Below are 13,503 nucleotides of genomic sequence, written 5' to 3'. Positions count from 1 at the left end.
AAAAATTGCACAGCGGGACTACCCTCCCCTCCTACCGGTCGAAAGAATAATCAAGTCAATCAAAGCCAATGCGCCACTCTGTCTAAATTCATCCGCCAACCATTGAGGGTATTCGGCACACTGCTTAACAAGCCATATCGTCTAGACAACCAACTTCCTCTTCAACCGAGGCAGCTAAGCCCTCTAAGTCCCCTCCTGCTCCTCCTTCTCCTCAAGTTTTACTTTCTCGACACCCTTAGCTACGCTTGCGACGCCATCAGGAGCACTCTTCATCCCAAGCGGCATGGCTGATGGCGCCAATAAACAAGGCTTCTCCTCTCCCTGGCCCTCTCCCTTTTCGCCCCCCTCAACCTCCTCTCCCTCCATAACAGTCTCACAGCTTGACACTCCAGCATTCGGCACAGCAGCAGCAGGACTAACGGGAACTTGCTGAGGTGAAGCCGGCGCCGCCACCGGCCCCAAACTTGACATGAAAAGCGGTGATTGAGGAAGACCTGGCCGCTGTGACGCCAGTGTATTCGGCGCCAACCCTCCAGCGCTCCCTGGCCTATAAGGCGGTGTTCCCGTCGCCCCCGCGAAGGCATTGAGTCCTGTGACGGGAGCGGCGCCCATAACAGGACTGGCTGCCCCACTCCCCTGCACGGCACCACCTACACCAGCAACCACATCGGAGAGGTTACTCCTGATGCTGAACCCCGACCCAACGCGCGCATGTCCAAATCCCATCTCGCTTGCAGGAGTCCTCTCCGACCTTGGACTTCCCTCACGTGAACTCCCCTGAGAACCCCCACCAGCCCCCCAGCCGCGACGGATCATCAAGATCTGCTGCATCCCCGGCAAGCTGGCATCATCATCCTGCAATAGAGCCAGTTGCGCCAGATTCGGGTTCGCGGCACCAGCACTACTCAGAGAGTTGCGACCGCCGGTTCCAGTATTCGGACCATCGCCGATGGCCGGAGGAAGGGTAAACGACATGACCGAATTGCGATTACTATACTCCGACCGTTCCGTGATAGGCGTCAAGTTCGGCTCGCGCGAAACAACCCTCCCCGAGTGCGTGCGCATAAGAGAGGTTGGGCCGAAATACCCCCCGTTAGCGTACTCGAAGAGGGGGTTTCCTGGGACAGTGTTGGGGTTGTTTGGGTCGGCAGAGTTCATGTTATTGAGATGATGCGTGTAGTAATACCCCGGCTGCGGAATCGGCGCAGAGTAGAAGCCGAATTCTTGGCCGTAAAAGCCTTCGTGGTCGTTGGCGAGGGCGGTGGCATTTGCCTCGGCAATGATGGCGTCATCGGCGGCGCCATAGTCATCGTCGCAGATGGCTGTGTAGCCGAAGTCGGCATCGTCTTCGTAGTCATCATATTGATTAGGTGGGGTAACGGTGCCGGCTGCGGGCTGCTGGGTGTTTGGTTGTTGGAGGTCGGAGGAGGGGGGCTCGGGAGAGGAGTCGCGGCGGAATTTGCCTGAGGCGGCGGCTTTTTGGGCGGCTTCGGCGAGGGCGGCCTGGTAGGCGAGGTCCTGGGTCGAGAGGCTGATCGGTCCTGGGGCCGAGGAGACGGGTGATTTAGGGGAGACGGAGCCGTCTTTGTTGTCTTGCTCGGAAGACGGGGGGTCTTGCTGTTGGGGAGCAACGCTCAAGGATGTGTGTGCCGTAGACTGGGCAACGCCGGACTGTGCTGAGGCATCGGTCGTGGTCATACTAGACTCACGTTTTGCTGCGAGCTGTTCACGCTGACGGGCATACATGGCCTCCTTGGCCTTCTGGAAGGCACCGGGGATGGGCCGCCCGTATTGATCGGTATCTTCGATGTCGAAGATGGACTCGTCAAAGTGCGTACCATCGTTGCTAAAATCTAGCTCGTCCGCCAGGTCCTGGTCGAAAACGTCATCAAACATTCCAAGGTCTTTCGGCTTGGGAGGAGGATCGGCTACAGGGGGTAGCAATTGTACTGCAGTGTCCATGCCTTCAACAGGAACTTGTGACCCAAGCGACGCTGGGGGAACGGGCAACACAGGAGATGCTACTGTGGAAGGATCGGGCGTCAAATCCTTGGTCACTGCACAGCCAATGACATTCCCATCTACATCCCGAGGAGTCATGGGAACTGCTGAAGAGAGCGGGCTAGCAAGCGCCGAAGCAGGTGTCGAGTTCTGAAACACAAAGCCAGCCAAGTTCTGCTGCTCGGCTTCCCCAGTGAGATAATCCTCTTCCTCCTCTTCCAGATCAGCATTAATGCCCGGAATTTTCTCCTCCAGACCGTCATCATCCATCATGGCATCGTAGTCGAACTCGTCATCGTAGTAATCGAGACTCGAGCTGCCACGGCAGTCGTCATTCGTGAGACCCTTTTCTCTTGCCCTCTGCCTGTGGCGTTCTTCCAGCAACTTTTCTTGGTTGGCAGCCCCGATCATGTCGAAGCTGAATCGAGAAGAGGTACTCTTCATGTGCTTCGGAAGTGAGGACGAGACAGAGCTGCGTTTTGAGGCCTTGGAAATGTTGCGCGTAGTTCTCACGGATGCTGACGTGTCTGGCAACGCGGAAACCACATCGGCCTCTGTGGCTGCTGCAATATCCGTGCTAGCCGCCGCTCCATCTGTGTGTTGTGATGGCTCCAACGGTGTGTCATCTGGAACACTTCCTTCCTGCGAAGCGGGAGCAACAGGCACAGCAGTTACGCCGTCTGTGGTCGAATGAGCAGTACAATCTTGGGGACCTGGTTGTGGATACGCAACTTCAACGAGACTGGTTGGCCGACTCGCCAGCGACGCACTCTGGGACTTGTCGGTGACAGGCGGCTTCGTGGCCGGCGGTGTGTTCCTGGGTCGGGGTGCACTAAAATCATGTACTTTCGTACCTTTAATCCTCGGGTCGTAGCTCGGGGCTGGTTGTGGATCAGGGGTGCCATGACTAGTCTTTCTTCTGCCCAGCAATGATGCCACAGAGTTCAAAAACGGCAAGCCTTTCTTCGGTTTATGGGGCTCAGGAGCAGTAAGCGCGGCGAATGTCTTCGACTTTGATCGCTTGCTTGTTGTCAACGGCGTCTCTGTGGGAAGCGTTGTGGTTATCGGTGGCGGAGGGTGTTTGACCCGAGAAATCTGGCTCGGCAGAACTGGAGTAGACATGACAGAGGTGGCATCCGTCGATTGTGAGCTCTGCATGGCGCGCTGGAGGGCCACGCCGCCTATGAAGGATGGCGTGCTAGTATTACCGTGCGAGGAGCCGGCAGAGGACTTGCGCGGCTCCGCCGCGATTGCTTGGGCGATGGATTGGGCATTATTGCGAGAACTCGAATCCTCGTCGTTGGTAGGCGATGCGACGCGTGGAATCGGGGGCAATATAGGCGGTTTCTCGACAGAATTAGATGACCGTTGCGAGGCATCCGGACGTGGTGAGACATCGCGCGCCGCTTGCAATTGTTCGTGTTGCGCAGCAGCGCCATCTCGGGCGGGGGATCGATCAGGCAACGACGACGTCGGATTCGATGGGCCGCGTCGGTGAAAGCGGAGGTGCGACAGCATGTTTCAGGCGGTTCAAAGACCCCGTGTGCTCAATGGGTCGCGAGAGGTAGCGCTAGAACAGAAGAACCAAGGCAAAGGATAGCTCCGCTCAGGAGGACACGAGGAGTGGGAAACACATGCATTGAGACTTTTGCAAGCCAGGGCCAACCCCTCGGCGGGGCGCGAACGCGGAAATCGAAAATGTTATATATAGTATCTCTGTGATGATTGTCGTCGCACGTATCCCTCTGAACCAGATGGGTGCTTTCTCGAGGAAAGGCCCTTTTAGAGTCGGAAAAGGCAAGCAGCGAGCGACAGCGAGCACAAAACACGAGGATGCGAGCGATATGTTGTTGGTTGTAACTTTGCGGTTCTGGATCTTGTTCGTCTGAAGCCAAGCGAAGCGCTTCTGGAAGAGACGGAATCAAGCATGAGCCTTTGGCCAGCCGCCAACCCATTGTTCCGTTGCAAATCTGCGGTCGAGTGGAGCTGAATGGAGACGCCAGGGCGAACCATCGTGGAAATTAGCGTTGGTCCGTGCCCCTACCAAGTTTATGCAGGTATCGATCGATTTACCGGGCTGCATGTCGCCGCGCCCGATTTCTGAAGCTTGAAGCAGGGCGCTGTAGTTGTGACCCAAAGTCAACACAGGTAGATCTCATCTCTGATTTGATCTGCGGGAACTGAGAGAACTGGGAGTGCGTGAGAAAGTAGCTCATCAGCGAGAACTTCCCAATCAATCTGAGGAGCTAAGCGACCCCAGATCTCTCGCAGAATGAATGGCTCGACTGCCCACATGCCCATCTGCTATCAACCACTTGATCCTCCCTCCAGGACTCAAGTATGTATAAGCACCTACAGAGCCCTGTGTATCTGGTAAACGCTAACTCCTCGTTGCTTTCTCTCGCTAGTTGATGTCGTTGGATTCTGCGTATATATGCTGGGCGTGTATACGCGCCGTCGCGCGCCTCACAGTAAGCTCAGACGAAGCCCATCACTTCTTCGCTTACCTAAAAACGCATTTTCCGGCAATCCACAGAACTCTGAGCGGCAGTGCCTAGAGTTTTGGTTTCCTTGACATCCTTTGAGCATTTCATTGCTCAATCTCAAAACAGCATGCGAAGGATATCCCAGCTTCCAGGTTATTCTTTCCTTCCCATTCCAATCTTGCCCAGCTTCGTCTCTTCTGTGTCCCTTGGCCGCCCAGTATTTAAAGCAGTTCGGCCATGCTATTCTTACAAAATTGTCTAGGAGTAAAGCCACGTCACTGACGTTGAGCTCACTTTTGCTGTTTCCTTCTAACCGTCTCTTTCTTACTATCGGTCATCTGATCATAAGGCTGATTGGCTCACCGAGTTCAATCAAGAATTCAATGTCCAAGATGCCCAAGTGCGGCGAGAGCCTAGCCTGCCTACCTCTTGCTGTTGCGCACTTGCGCGGGTACGCAAGGCTTGCTTCTCAGGTTCAGTATCCACTCGCCGACACATGAGACATGCATGTCATATGCGAGCCACTCCAATCGACTCATCAGATCATTCTGGGGGACGAATAACTTGGCCAATATCATTTGAAAACCTCGCAACAGAAATGAGGATTTCTCAGTTGAGTGTATCACTAAGCGCAATTGCGATGCCTCGCAATGGCGAGCGACTATTTCGTGACTCGGAGAAACGACTTTCCCTCGGGTAGCAATCAGCCGGGACACCTTATCATATTGTCGAGAGGTAAAACCCTCGGTGGTTTGTTTTTCATCTAATCACCTTTGGTTCAACCTCAACTCTCCATCAGCCTGGGATCTCGGGCATTAGCCTAGTATATGAAGGAGAGCAATTCTCTCCTCGTGGCCCTGACTGTCGTCTCAGGATGGATTTTGTCCAGCAGCTCCAGGTATCACTCATTCTTAGCCTATCTGCTATCACTTTTACCTCACGTACCACTCTCACCTCGTTGTTCATCATGGAGTTTCTGCGGGCTCCTGTGACTTATGCTGCCGCTGAGAACGGCCAAGTTGGGGATTGGTCGCAGCCAGCATTACCACCTGAAGTTAGATTGCTTAGAAAAGAAAAACCGTGCAGCGCAGCCACAAGCCGATCGTCTAGTCCTGGTCCTTCCTTGATCACCCAAACTGATAGCGATCGTTCGCGCTTTAGTGTTTTTTTTCTTACCGTTCCTCAACAGCAAGCACAATCGTCACATGTGTCGGCCACCACATCCCCTGTGCATCCAGCAGTGATGGCAAGGATGCTGCTGAACGGTGTACACAGCGGCCCCCCAAGGGAGCCCAGAAAACACGCCTGCAGGTGAAACGCCCACTGAACAAGATGCCGATCGTGATCAAGACACATCTCGAAAACGGAAGCGGAATACTTCCGATGAAGAGGGCGATGGAGAACATGAGGAGTTGCCTGAAGACAACGGCGATCATGAGGACGAAGACCCGGATGATATGGATAACAAGGCGCAATCTGATCCTCAGACGAACACCGGGGTGATGCTGGCCTGTCCATTCAATAAAAAGGATCCATTCTGTTATGGCGGAGGTGGGTGTGTTAAGGACAAAAGAGATCGAAGTACAGGATCTGCTCAAGCCCTGGGTTCCCCTCAATTCATAGACTCAAGTATGATCTCATTTCAACCCTTTTGCTGAGGGGTCCCGGAACCCTGCCCTCATCGCGCCTGTTAGCGTGGGGCTTGTGTACTAACAGGGAACTAGAGAACACCTACAACGGGTTCATTCTCCCATCCGAGCGATGCAAACAAGTGTTTAGTTCACTGGCTAAGAGCGATCGTGCCCAAGCCCTAAAGAAGCTGCGAGAACATCAGGAGCAACAAGAACCATGTGAGCTCCGTTCCTCTAACATTGAGATCGTCGATCCGGTGATGTGGGCTCAGATTGAGAAGAAAAGTCGTAAACGGAATCAGGGGAGCGTCCACTCAGTCGACAGGTGGAATGAGATCTGGGATATCCTCTTTCCCGATGTCCCACGGCCCAAAGATCCTTGTGAGTAACCATTCTTCCATTGTTCTTGCCACTATTTTTTTTTTGGCCTGGTAGCTGATTGTCCCAGGGAACAAAGGTGTGTTACAGTTCGATAACATACCGAAACATGGAGAAATGAGTTTCACCAGCCTCTTTACGGACATCATGAATTACAAAAGACAACAAGGTGACGTGCTGGGTTTGGATGATGCAACATGCGAGAGACTCCAAGGGATAGCTCGAACAGCCTTCAGAACTTACGTCAGCATCCGGGATGATTATGAGCTTTCTTCATCAAGCCAAAACCACACATCTTTGGTTGGTGGTTCTTCCACACATCCATCATCAGGAAAGCCTCTTGGCACCAATAAACGATCAAAGACCACTGGAACCGCAGCTGCGACAAGCACGAGCTCGCATCGACCTCACCTGGGCTCTCAACCACCAGAATCTCAATCACTTGAGCTGTAACAAGGGCCATACTCGTCCATCAATGTGCAATCTCAAGCTACATACCAACAAGCCACCCTCGGTCTCAACTACAATGATCAAGCAAATTCCAATCCCATGCCCCCACAGAGTGGGTTCCAGCTTGCTGTCAGTTCCAACCCAACATTTCCTACACCCCGGCATCAGTTTTCCGGGTCCCTCCCTACGCCTGAGAATATCTATTCCTCAGAACCCTACCAATGTGTCGCGTTCCCGACACAAGGCCACTGGATGACTGCGGCCACAGCATCAGCAGCATTCCCTGCTAGAACAACCACACAGGGCACACCATCCCCTGCTGTCGCTGCTGCTGCAACGACAATCCCTGACTGGTACCCTTATGTCACAATGAATGGGACAGCTGGCTTTGTGGGTCAGGTTGCTAACCCCGGGGCTGCCAATGCTGCAGAGGCTGAGGTAATGTTGCGCAAGACGGATGGTATAGTACGGTGAAGTGGTAGGTTGGCACTGGTCAGCAGGTCACCATTGCTAGTCTTTGCTTTTTTTTCCCCCTATCTCTATCACTTCCCTATCACACCGTTTTCCAATTAGTGTCCTTCTGCCAGTTTCACTTGAAACGCATCTCTATGTTCTCATTCTTTGTTTCTGAGGATATGTACTAAGCTATCGCTGCTTATGTGATATTAAGCTATCATCGCTTGGGTGATGTCCTCACTTAAACACACAGTGTGTATTGTTTCCACTCCAGGTTGTGAGCCCTCCTGTCCGTGCTTTTCATGGATTTAGTTTCAGTCTGTATGTTCTCAATTTGACGTTTGTCTTCGCATTTTAGCTTGCATTTCCTTGCTAGTTTCTCAGTATTACAGCAAGGGTAAGCATTAATGATCTAGAACTGATAGCAGCCACTGTGCCTTAGAACGCGTCACCCGTTGCATGATCTTATCAAAATGATCGCCTTGTTTTTTTTTTTTTGTCTCCTTTACCTTGCAACATCCGTACCACTTACTCCACACAACAAAAACCTCTGAGATTCAACACAGTACACAGGAAGCGAGGGAAATACTAGAGAAAGTCCGAACCTTCCCGTTTCTGCGCTTATTCTAGTCGGTTCGTACTCGGGTTGTGCACAGGTTTGGGGTATGGCCATTGGCAAAGCCCAGTGTGGCACAACCTCGTGGTCAAGTGTAAGCCATTTCCTCAGAGCAGAGTTCCCAACTTCTCAAATGCATCCCACCTCCCACGACCCTGTCTTTTCCACATCTTCACTTACCCTTTCTTCCACAGATCCCTCCACAACTCCCTGAGCCCATACTGCTTCTCCTTCCCCTCCTCACCCGTAACTCCTCCTCCACCAGTCCCACTCAGTCCTCCCCCACCTCCAAAAAGCCCCAACAACCCCCCACCGCCCCCTCCAAATCCTCCAGAACTCTCCTTCGGTCTCAACGCCTGCGTCCGAATCTCGTCTGCCAAGAGAGGCGCTACATCAGCATAACATCCACTGAGCTCACGCTCGAGGGAGAAATATGGCTTCTTTGCAAGCTCAGGAGCCATGAGGTTATAAGAACGTGTGAGCGAATTGAGATGAGTGATGGTGAGCTCCATGTAGGAGCGTTGGGAGCGCTCCCATTGGGGGTCACGCAGGGGTCTCAGGGCAGTAGCTGCATCGTCAGTTGATGAGGATGGTTGAGAGGCAGAGCTACTAGAAGCAGATTGATGCAGCTTGAGGCTGTCATCCGTCGTGTTAGAGGGGACAGATATCTGGTCGATTTTGCGGCGGGAGGGGTTGTGCAGCTCTTCGGCACGGGCATAGGCTTTTGCGCGGGAAATTTTGTCTTCTAAGCTGCCGCCGCGGCTCGTTATTAGGCGGATGGCGTGGCGCTTCCATTCGGTGCGGATGCGCTTGCGGAAGTCCTCGGCAGCGCGGACAAGTTCCTGTTGTTTGTCGATCCAGGGGGGAACGAGGTCTTGCCGTTTGATCATCTTGTTCATGATGTACTCAGTCTGGTTGTGCGAGTGATTAGACAATGAAGTTTGTTCATATTTCACTCTATGAAGGCCACTCACAGTATCAATAAAAGGGTTATCCGCCCGCGTATCTCTCTCAACCCCCGGTCCACGTGGAATATTTTTAAATTGACCCCTCGCCATCGCATCTTCAATCCTTTCATTCGCCAGCGCTGCCAAACCCGAGATCGAGTTCGGCAGCGCCCTATACCCCGGACTAAACCTCTCTCTAAACTCCCTCTTCAACGCCTCCTTCTCATCCTCCGTCAGGCCTGTGTCCTTCCCCATCCCCATACTCGCATAAGCCTGTGCCCTTTCCCTCGCGTTGGCAGCCCTTAACCCAGGACTCACGTTCCCCGCCCCCCGTATCCTCATATCCACCGGTGGCGGCGGCGCAGCCTTTCCCCTCAATTCCGCGCTCAACGGTTTCCTAGCATCATCTAACATCCTCAACACCGCATCCCCCATCTCTTCCTCCCCCGTCCAGGGCTTGCTCGTCGCCGTGGCGCGCGTGCCCTGTCCTGCTGAGGAAGGGATCTTGGAGGAGCCCAGGCCGGCTTGCGTCAGCGCGGCAGAGTGCTCGGCGTTGAAGGAGGCTGCGGCGACCTTTTCAAGGAGCTTGGCTTTGAGCTCGTCGCTGAAGCCGGCTTCTTCGATGGCGCGGCGGCCGGCCCGGCCGCCGAAGAAAAGGGCGTCTTCGGTTGCTTGTTCGAGGAGGCGGGTCATTGCGCCGGGTTCGGGGTCGGGGGGATCGGAAGTTTTGGGTTGAGTATCTTTCGATATAGCTTGCGACTCGGTTTTCCCTGTGGGATTCTCATCTGGTTTGGAGGACTGGGATGAGGAAGACTCGTTGGAGGGGTCATGCCAAGGGGAAGATTGTGAAAAGTTACGGAGCGATTGAGGGGCTGAGGAAACAGGCAAGGCTCGGGAGCGCAGCACGTGGCCGCAGCGCGCACATCGGAAGGGAGCGATAGCCATTACGTTGGCTTGCTAAACAATTGGCTAGAACAGCGAGCTACATCGATGTCTGCGATGGAGGAGGGCATGCCATAAGGTAAATGGACGGCGAATTTCGGTGCAGTTTCGCAATCAGAATCCGACAATATACAGTTATCGGCTACGGTATAGTACAGTGCGAAAACTGTGAGACACCAAGTGCTGAGCAAGGGCCTAAACATCAGGACGTGCTTTGTATCTGCGGTGCTACAACGGCGCAACGTCATCGCCACGCGATATGGCAGAACTGCATCCCTGGCGCCAGCCGATCCCAAAACCATCCACCACATTTTTGGGACGATCGTAACAGGGATGCCGGGCTGAAGCCAAGACGGCTGATCGACGCTGTTGCAGCAACTCCGACGTTGGCAACCATGAAGCGAGCAAGCACCTCGACGAATCAGCAGAACGATAATGGCTTACTTCCTGCTCTTTGTCTTGGGTGACTAGTCCGGCCGCTTATTGGAGAAGCTAATGGGAGCTTCCAGAAGTTCCAGTGGGGCAGCATATGACAACATCATCGCCAGTTGTTTTCGGCACGCCATCGCTGTGCAGGTGCCTTGACATCGACCTCCTCCCACGCCCAATAACTTAATCACTCTAGCGCGCACTGCACCGTGTTTTCCCTCTCATTCCTATTTTTCACCAACCAAGTATCGCATTCCAAATAATTGGATTCTTGAGGTTACCGAAACAACAGCAACAACGGAAGATCATGATTGAGCATGCTGATTGTGCCTAATCACCCAGCATCCAAATCAGCCAGCCAGCCAAACACTGATATAGGAGCAGACAAGGCGATTGTCTTCGACTCGATCTTTCTGTGATCTGATCGTACAGTTTTCAACTGTTTTATTTAAAATTCGTGACATCTTCGCTCCGAGCTCTTAGACGTTTCACATGCCCAACGACACGCACCTCGACTGGTACTGTCACAGCTGCCACAATGAGTGGCAGCGCATAGACGACAGTACCCAATGTCCTACTTGCAGGAGCTTGTGCACCGAGCTCGTATGTCTTATCTGCTATCATCTTCATCTCATTGCAAAGGCTAACATGTTCCAGATTACGCCCGACAACGACCCCCGCCAGTTCCATCGCCGGGGCCAAAGTTCAAACCCGCCGCAGAGCCCCGATGCTCGGCCCGCTGCCGATTCGGCAGCAGGCCCCGGCCACGATACGAACGCGCAGCCGGCGCAGAGCCCAACTGGCGCAGCAGGGCAGGGAGGGACTGGGACACCGGGCACAGGTCAGGGAGAGACTGGGACACCGGGCACAGGTCAGGGAGGGACTGGGACATCGAGCACAGGTACCGGGCAGCGCATCATCTTCACGGTGCCGCTGGGCGTCCTGGTGACCTTCTACGCCGCCCAATCCCCGACAACATTATTGCCCACGTCACCCAGCGACAGCAGCTCCCCTCTGTCGTCGGTCTCCTATCTGTTGGCAACACTGACATTGCCGTCGCCACCAAATTCTGTCGCATCTGGGCAAGGCGCGTTCGCACATCCAACGGAATCACCAATAGCAGAAACAGACTCTGTTACATCTGCGTCGAGGCAGACCCAACCCGGCGATAGAACAGAAGCCCCGGCTCCCCCAACCCCCTCAACTCCCGGAATCACCACAACTAGCACGACGGCTGCGCACAGGCAATTCATCCCAACCGCGCAGCCAACTTCAGACGAAACTCCCACCGCCGATCCCCACACACCCGCCCATGACGACACCGAACCCCATTCATCCCCTCCCCGCCAAGTGCTCTCCCTCATCCTGGCCCTCTCCCTCCTCACGCGGACCCCACTCACCCCCGAGGAGGGTGCCATCCTTCGCGGCGACGAGCCCACCACGCCTGCGGCGCTGCACCGCATCCTGGCCCGCCTCGTCGAGGAAGCCCAGGTCCTGGCTGCGCAGCTGCAGCCTGCCCCTATCGGCGGCGCGCCACCTGCGAGCGAGGCGGCGCTTGAGAGGTGCCTCAGGCCAAGGAAGCTGGAGAAGGAGTTGCTTGGTCTTGAGACAGGGGATGAGACAAAAGAGGAGGGGGTGACGTGCGTTGTGTGTGTGGAGGAGATGCGGCTGGGAGAGGAGGTTGCGGTGCTGCCGTGCCGGCATGTCTTTCATGGGCAGTGCATTGGGCAGTGGCTGGCGTTGCACAATACGTGCCCTGTGTGCCGACGGTCAGTTGAGGGGGACGGAGCACAGAAAGGAGATTAGTCAGGTTCGGGCTGAATTCGGATGTTGATCTCGGTGGGGAGGGTTGAGTTTTGGAGGCAATGAGGGAGATTCGTTTCGTTATTGGGTCATTTGGCGTTTTTTTCCGGATGGTATAACACATGGGTGATCAGCGTTTGAGCTTTGTGAGATAGACGGGTACATTGGATGAAGAGATTTTCGTACATAACAATACCCAGAGATACCCTAGGATAATGGAGTCCCAGAATAAGGACACAAGACAGTGTTTTGCGTTTTCAGCAGTTAACAGCCCAGCTAGACTGAACAACACCTGTCGATACAACTTCATGGCAATCCGGGTACGGCGAGATTTTGAAGGTCGCCTGCTGACGTACGAGGAGGCAGTCGAAGAGAACGTCAATCTCTTTAGCCTACTGAAATGCCGTGAGTGGGCGCAGAGATTGAAGCAGGATCTATGGCAGAAGTGCGAGAAGATACGGAACCTGGTCTGTTTACATCTCGGCCTGAGTGAACAAGACCAATGCAACGTGCTGAAACCGCGAATATGCATAAAAAGGCGGGTTTAACCTGTGTGCGTGGATGTCACGATGGCTGGTATTCAGAAGAAAGCGGTTTTTTCGCTGCTGTATTCCACACAAATGCGCTGAGGAGCATAGTCCTGTGACCATGGAAGAAAGTTAAGCACCCGAGGTTGGTGCGTATGTTTCTTTTCAAAGAGACGTAGTTGATGATATTCCCATCCCTCGTCTCTACGGCTTTTGGTTCTCTAATTGGCGGCAGGTGAGTTAGCCATAATAGATATACGTTGCATTATGATAGACAACTGTTATACTGACAGCTTATATTCCAGTTTACACACCTTGATTACTACTGTGTCTCCCATGAAGAGAAGCAAACAATCAATTGGGGACCTAAGCATCCAACCAGATCCCAACCAGATCCCAGCCGGATCCATTCAGACTACGTACCTCACCCAACAAGGTTCGTCAGGAGCATATAGCTGCTCTCAGTGAACAAGAGGAAAGAAAGTATTAGGGATAAGGAGAAAGCGGTTGTGCTTTTAGAGGTTACGGAGGAGATGTGGGGGTTCAAAGGCATCTGGTTTTGGCATCGCCTGACTTTGTTTAATGTCAGGTACAACCTTGTTGAAAACAATATCCTCGGGAAGACACTGCCTGCCAGTGCGGACAGGGCTTTGGTCCAATTCTGGTGCAAAACTTCTGAGGACTTGTTTGCAAGATGGTTGCTGATAAGGAGTACGATGAGCTGTTGAAACAGTTTGAAGGGCAAGTTTGCTCATATATTATGTCGTAAGTGGATCCTCTCTGTGTCACCATAGCGGCCCGTCCCGCGGTGGATCCAGTTTAGGATACACAGAGATG

At 53.7% G+C, this 13,503-nt stretch overlaps 3 protein-coding genes across 3 annotated transcripts; 1 reads left to right on the top strand and 2 right to left on the bottom strand.

Moving 5' to 3' along the window:
• Positions 1–183: 183 nt before the first annotated feature.
• CTHT_0001120 (uncharacterized protein) lies at positions 184–3,519 on the bottom strand (the record flags this gene model as incomplete). Its single annotated transcript, XM_006690602.1, has 1 exon — positions 184–3,519. One exon carries the CDS (start codon positions 3,517–3,519, stop codon positions 184–186), a length of 3,336 nt encoding a protein of 1,111 aa, XP_006690665.1.
• A 4,675-nt stretch (positions 3,520–8,194) lies between these two features.
• Positions 8,195–9,910, bottom strand: CTHT_0001110 (uncharacterized protein; the record flags this gene model as incomplete). The annotated part of the gene is made up of 2 exons (XM_006690601.1): positions 8,195–8,929; positions 8,993–9,910. The coding sequence occupies 2 exons, from the start codon at positions 9,908–9,910 to the stop codon at positions 8,195–8,197; spliced, it is 1,653 nt and encodes a 550-aa protein (XP_006690664.1).
• A 918-nt stretch (positions 9,911–10,828) lies between these two features.
• Positions 10,829–12,142, top strand: CTHT_0001100 (uncharacterized protein; the record flags this gene model as incomplete). Its single annotated transcript, XM_006690600.1, has 2 exons — positions 10,829–10,939; positions 10,994–12,142. The coding sequence occupies 2 exons, from the start codon at positions 10,829–10,831 to the stop codon at positions 12,140–12,142; spliced, it is 1,260 nt and encodes a 419-aa protein (XP_006690663.1).
• Between the last annotated feature and the right edge of the window lie 1,361 nt (positions 12,143–13,503).

The sequence above is a fragment of the Thermochaetoides thermophila genome, assembly GCF_000221225.1.
Source record: "Thermochaetoides thermophila DSM 1495 unplaced genomic scaffold scf7180000011806, whole genome shotgun sequence".
Classification (NCBI taxonomy): Eukaryota; Fungi; Ascomycota; class Sordariomycetes; order Sordariales; family Chaetomiaceae; genus Thermochaetoides; species Thermochaetoides thermophila.
Note: the sequence above shows the minus strand (reverse complement) of the source record. Positions and strands in the feature narration are given on the sequence as shown.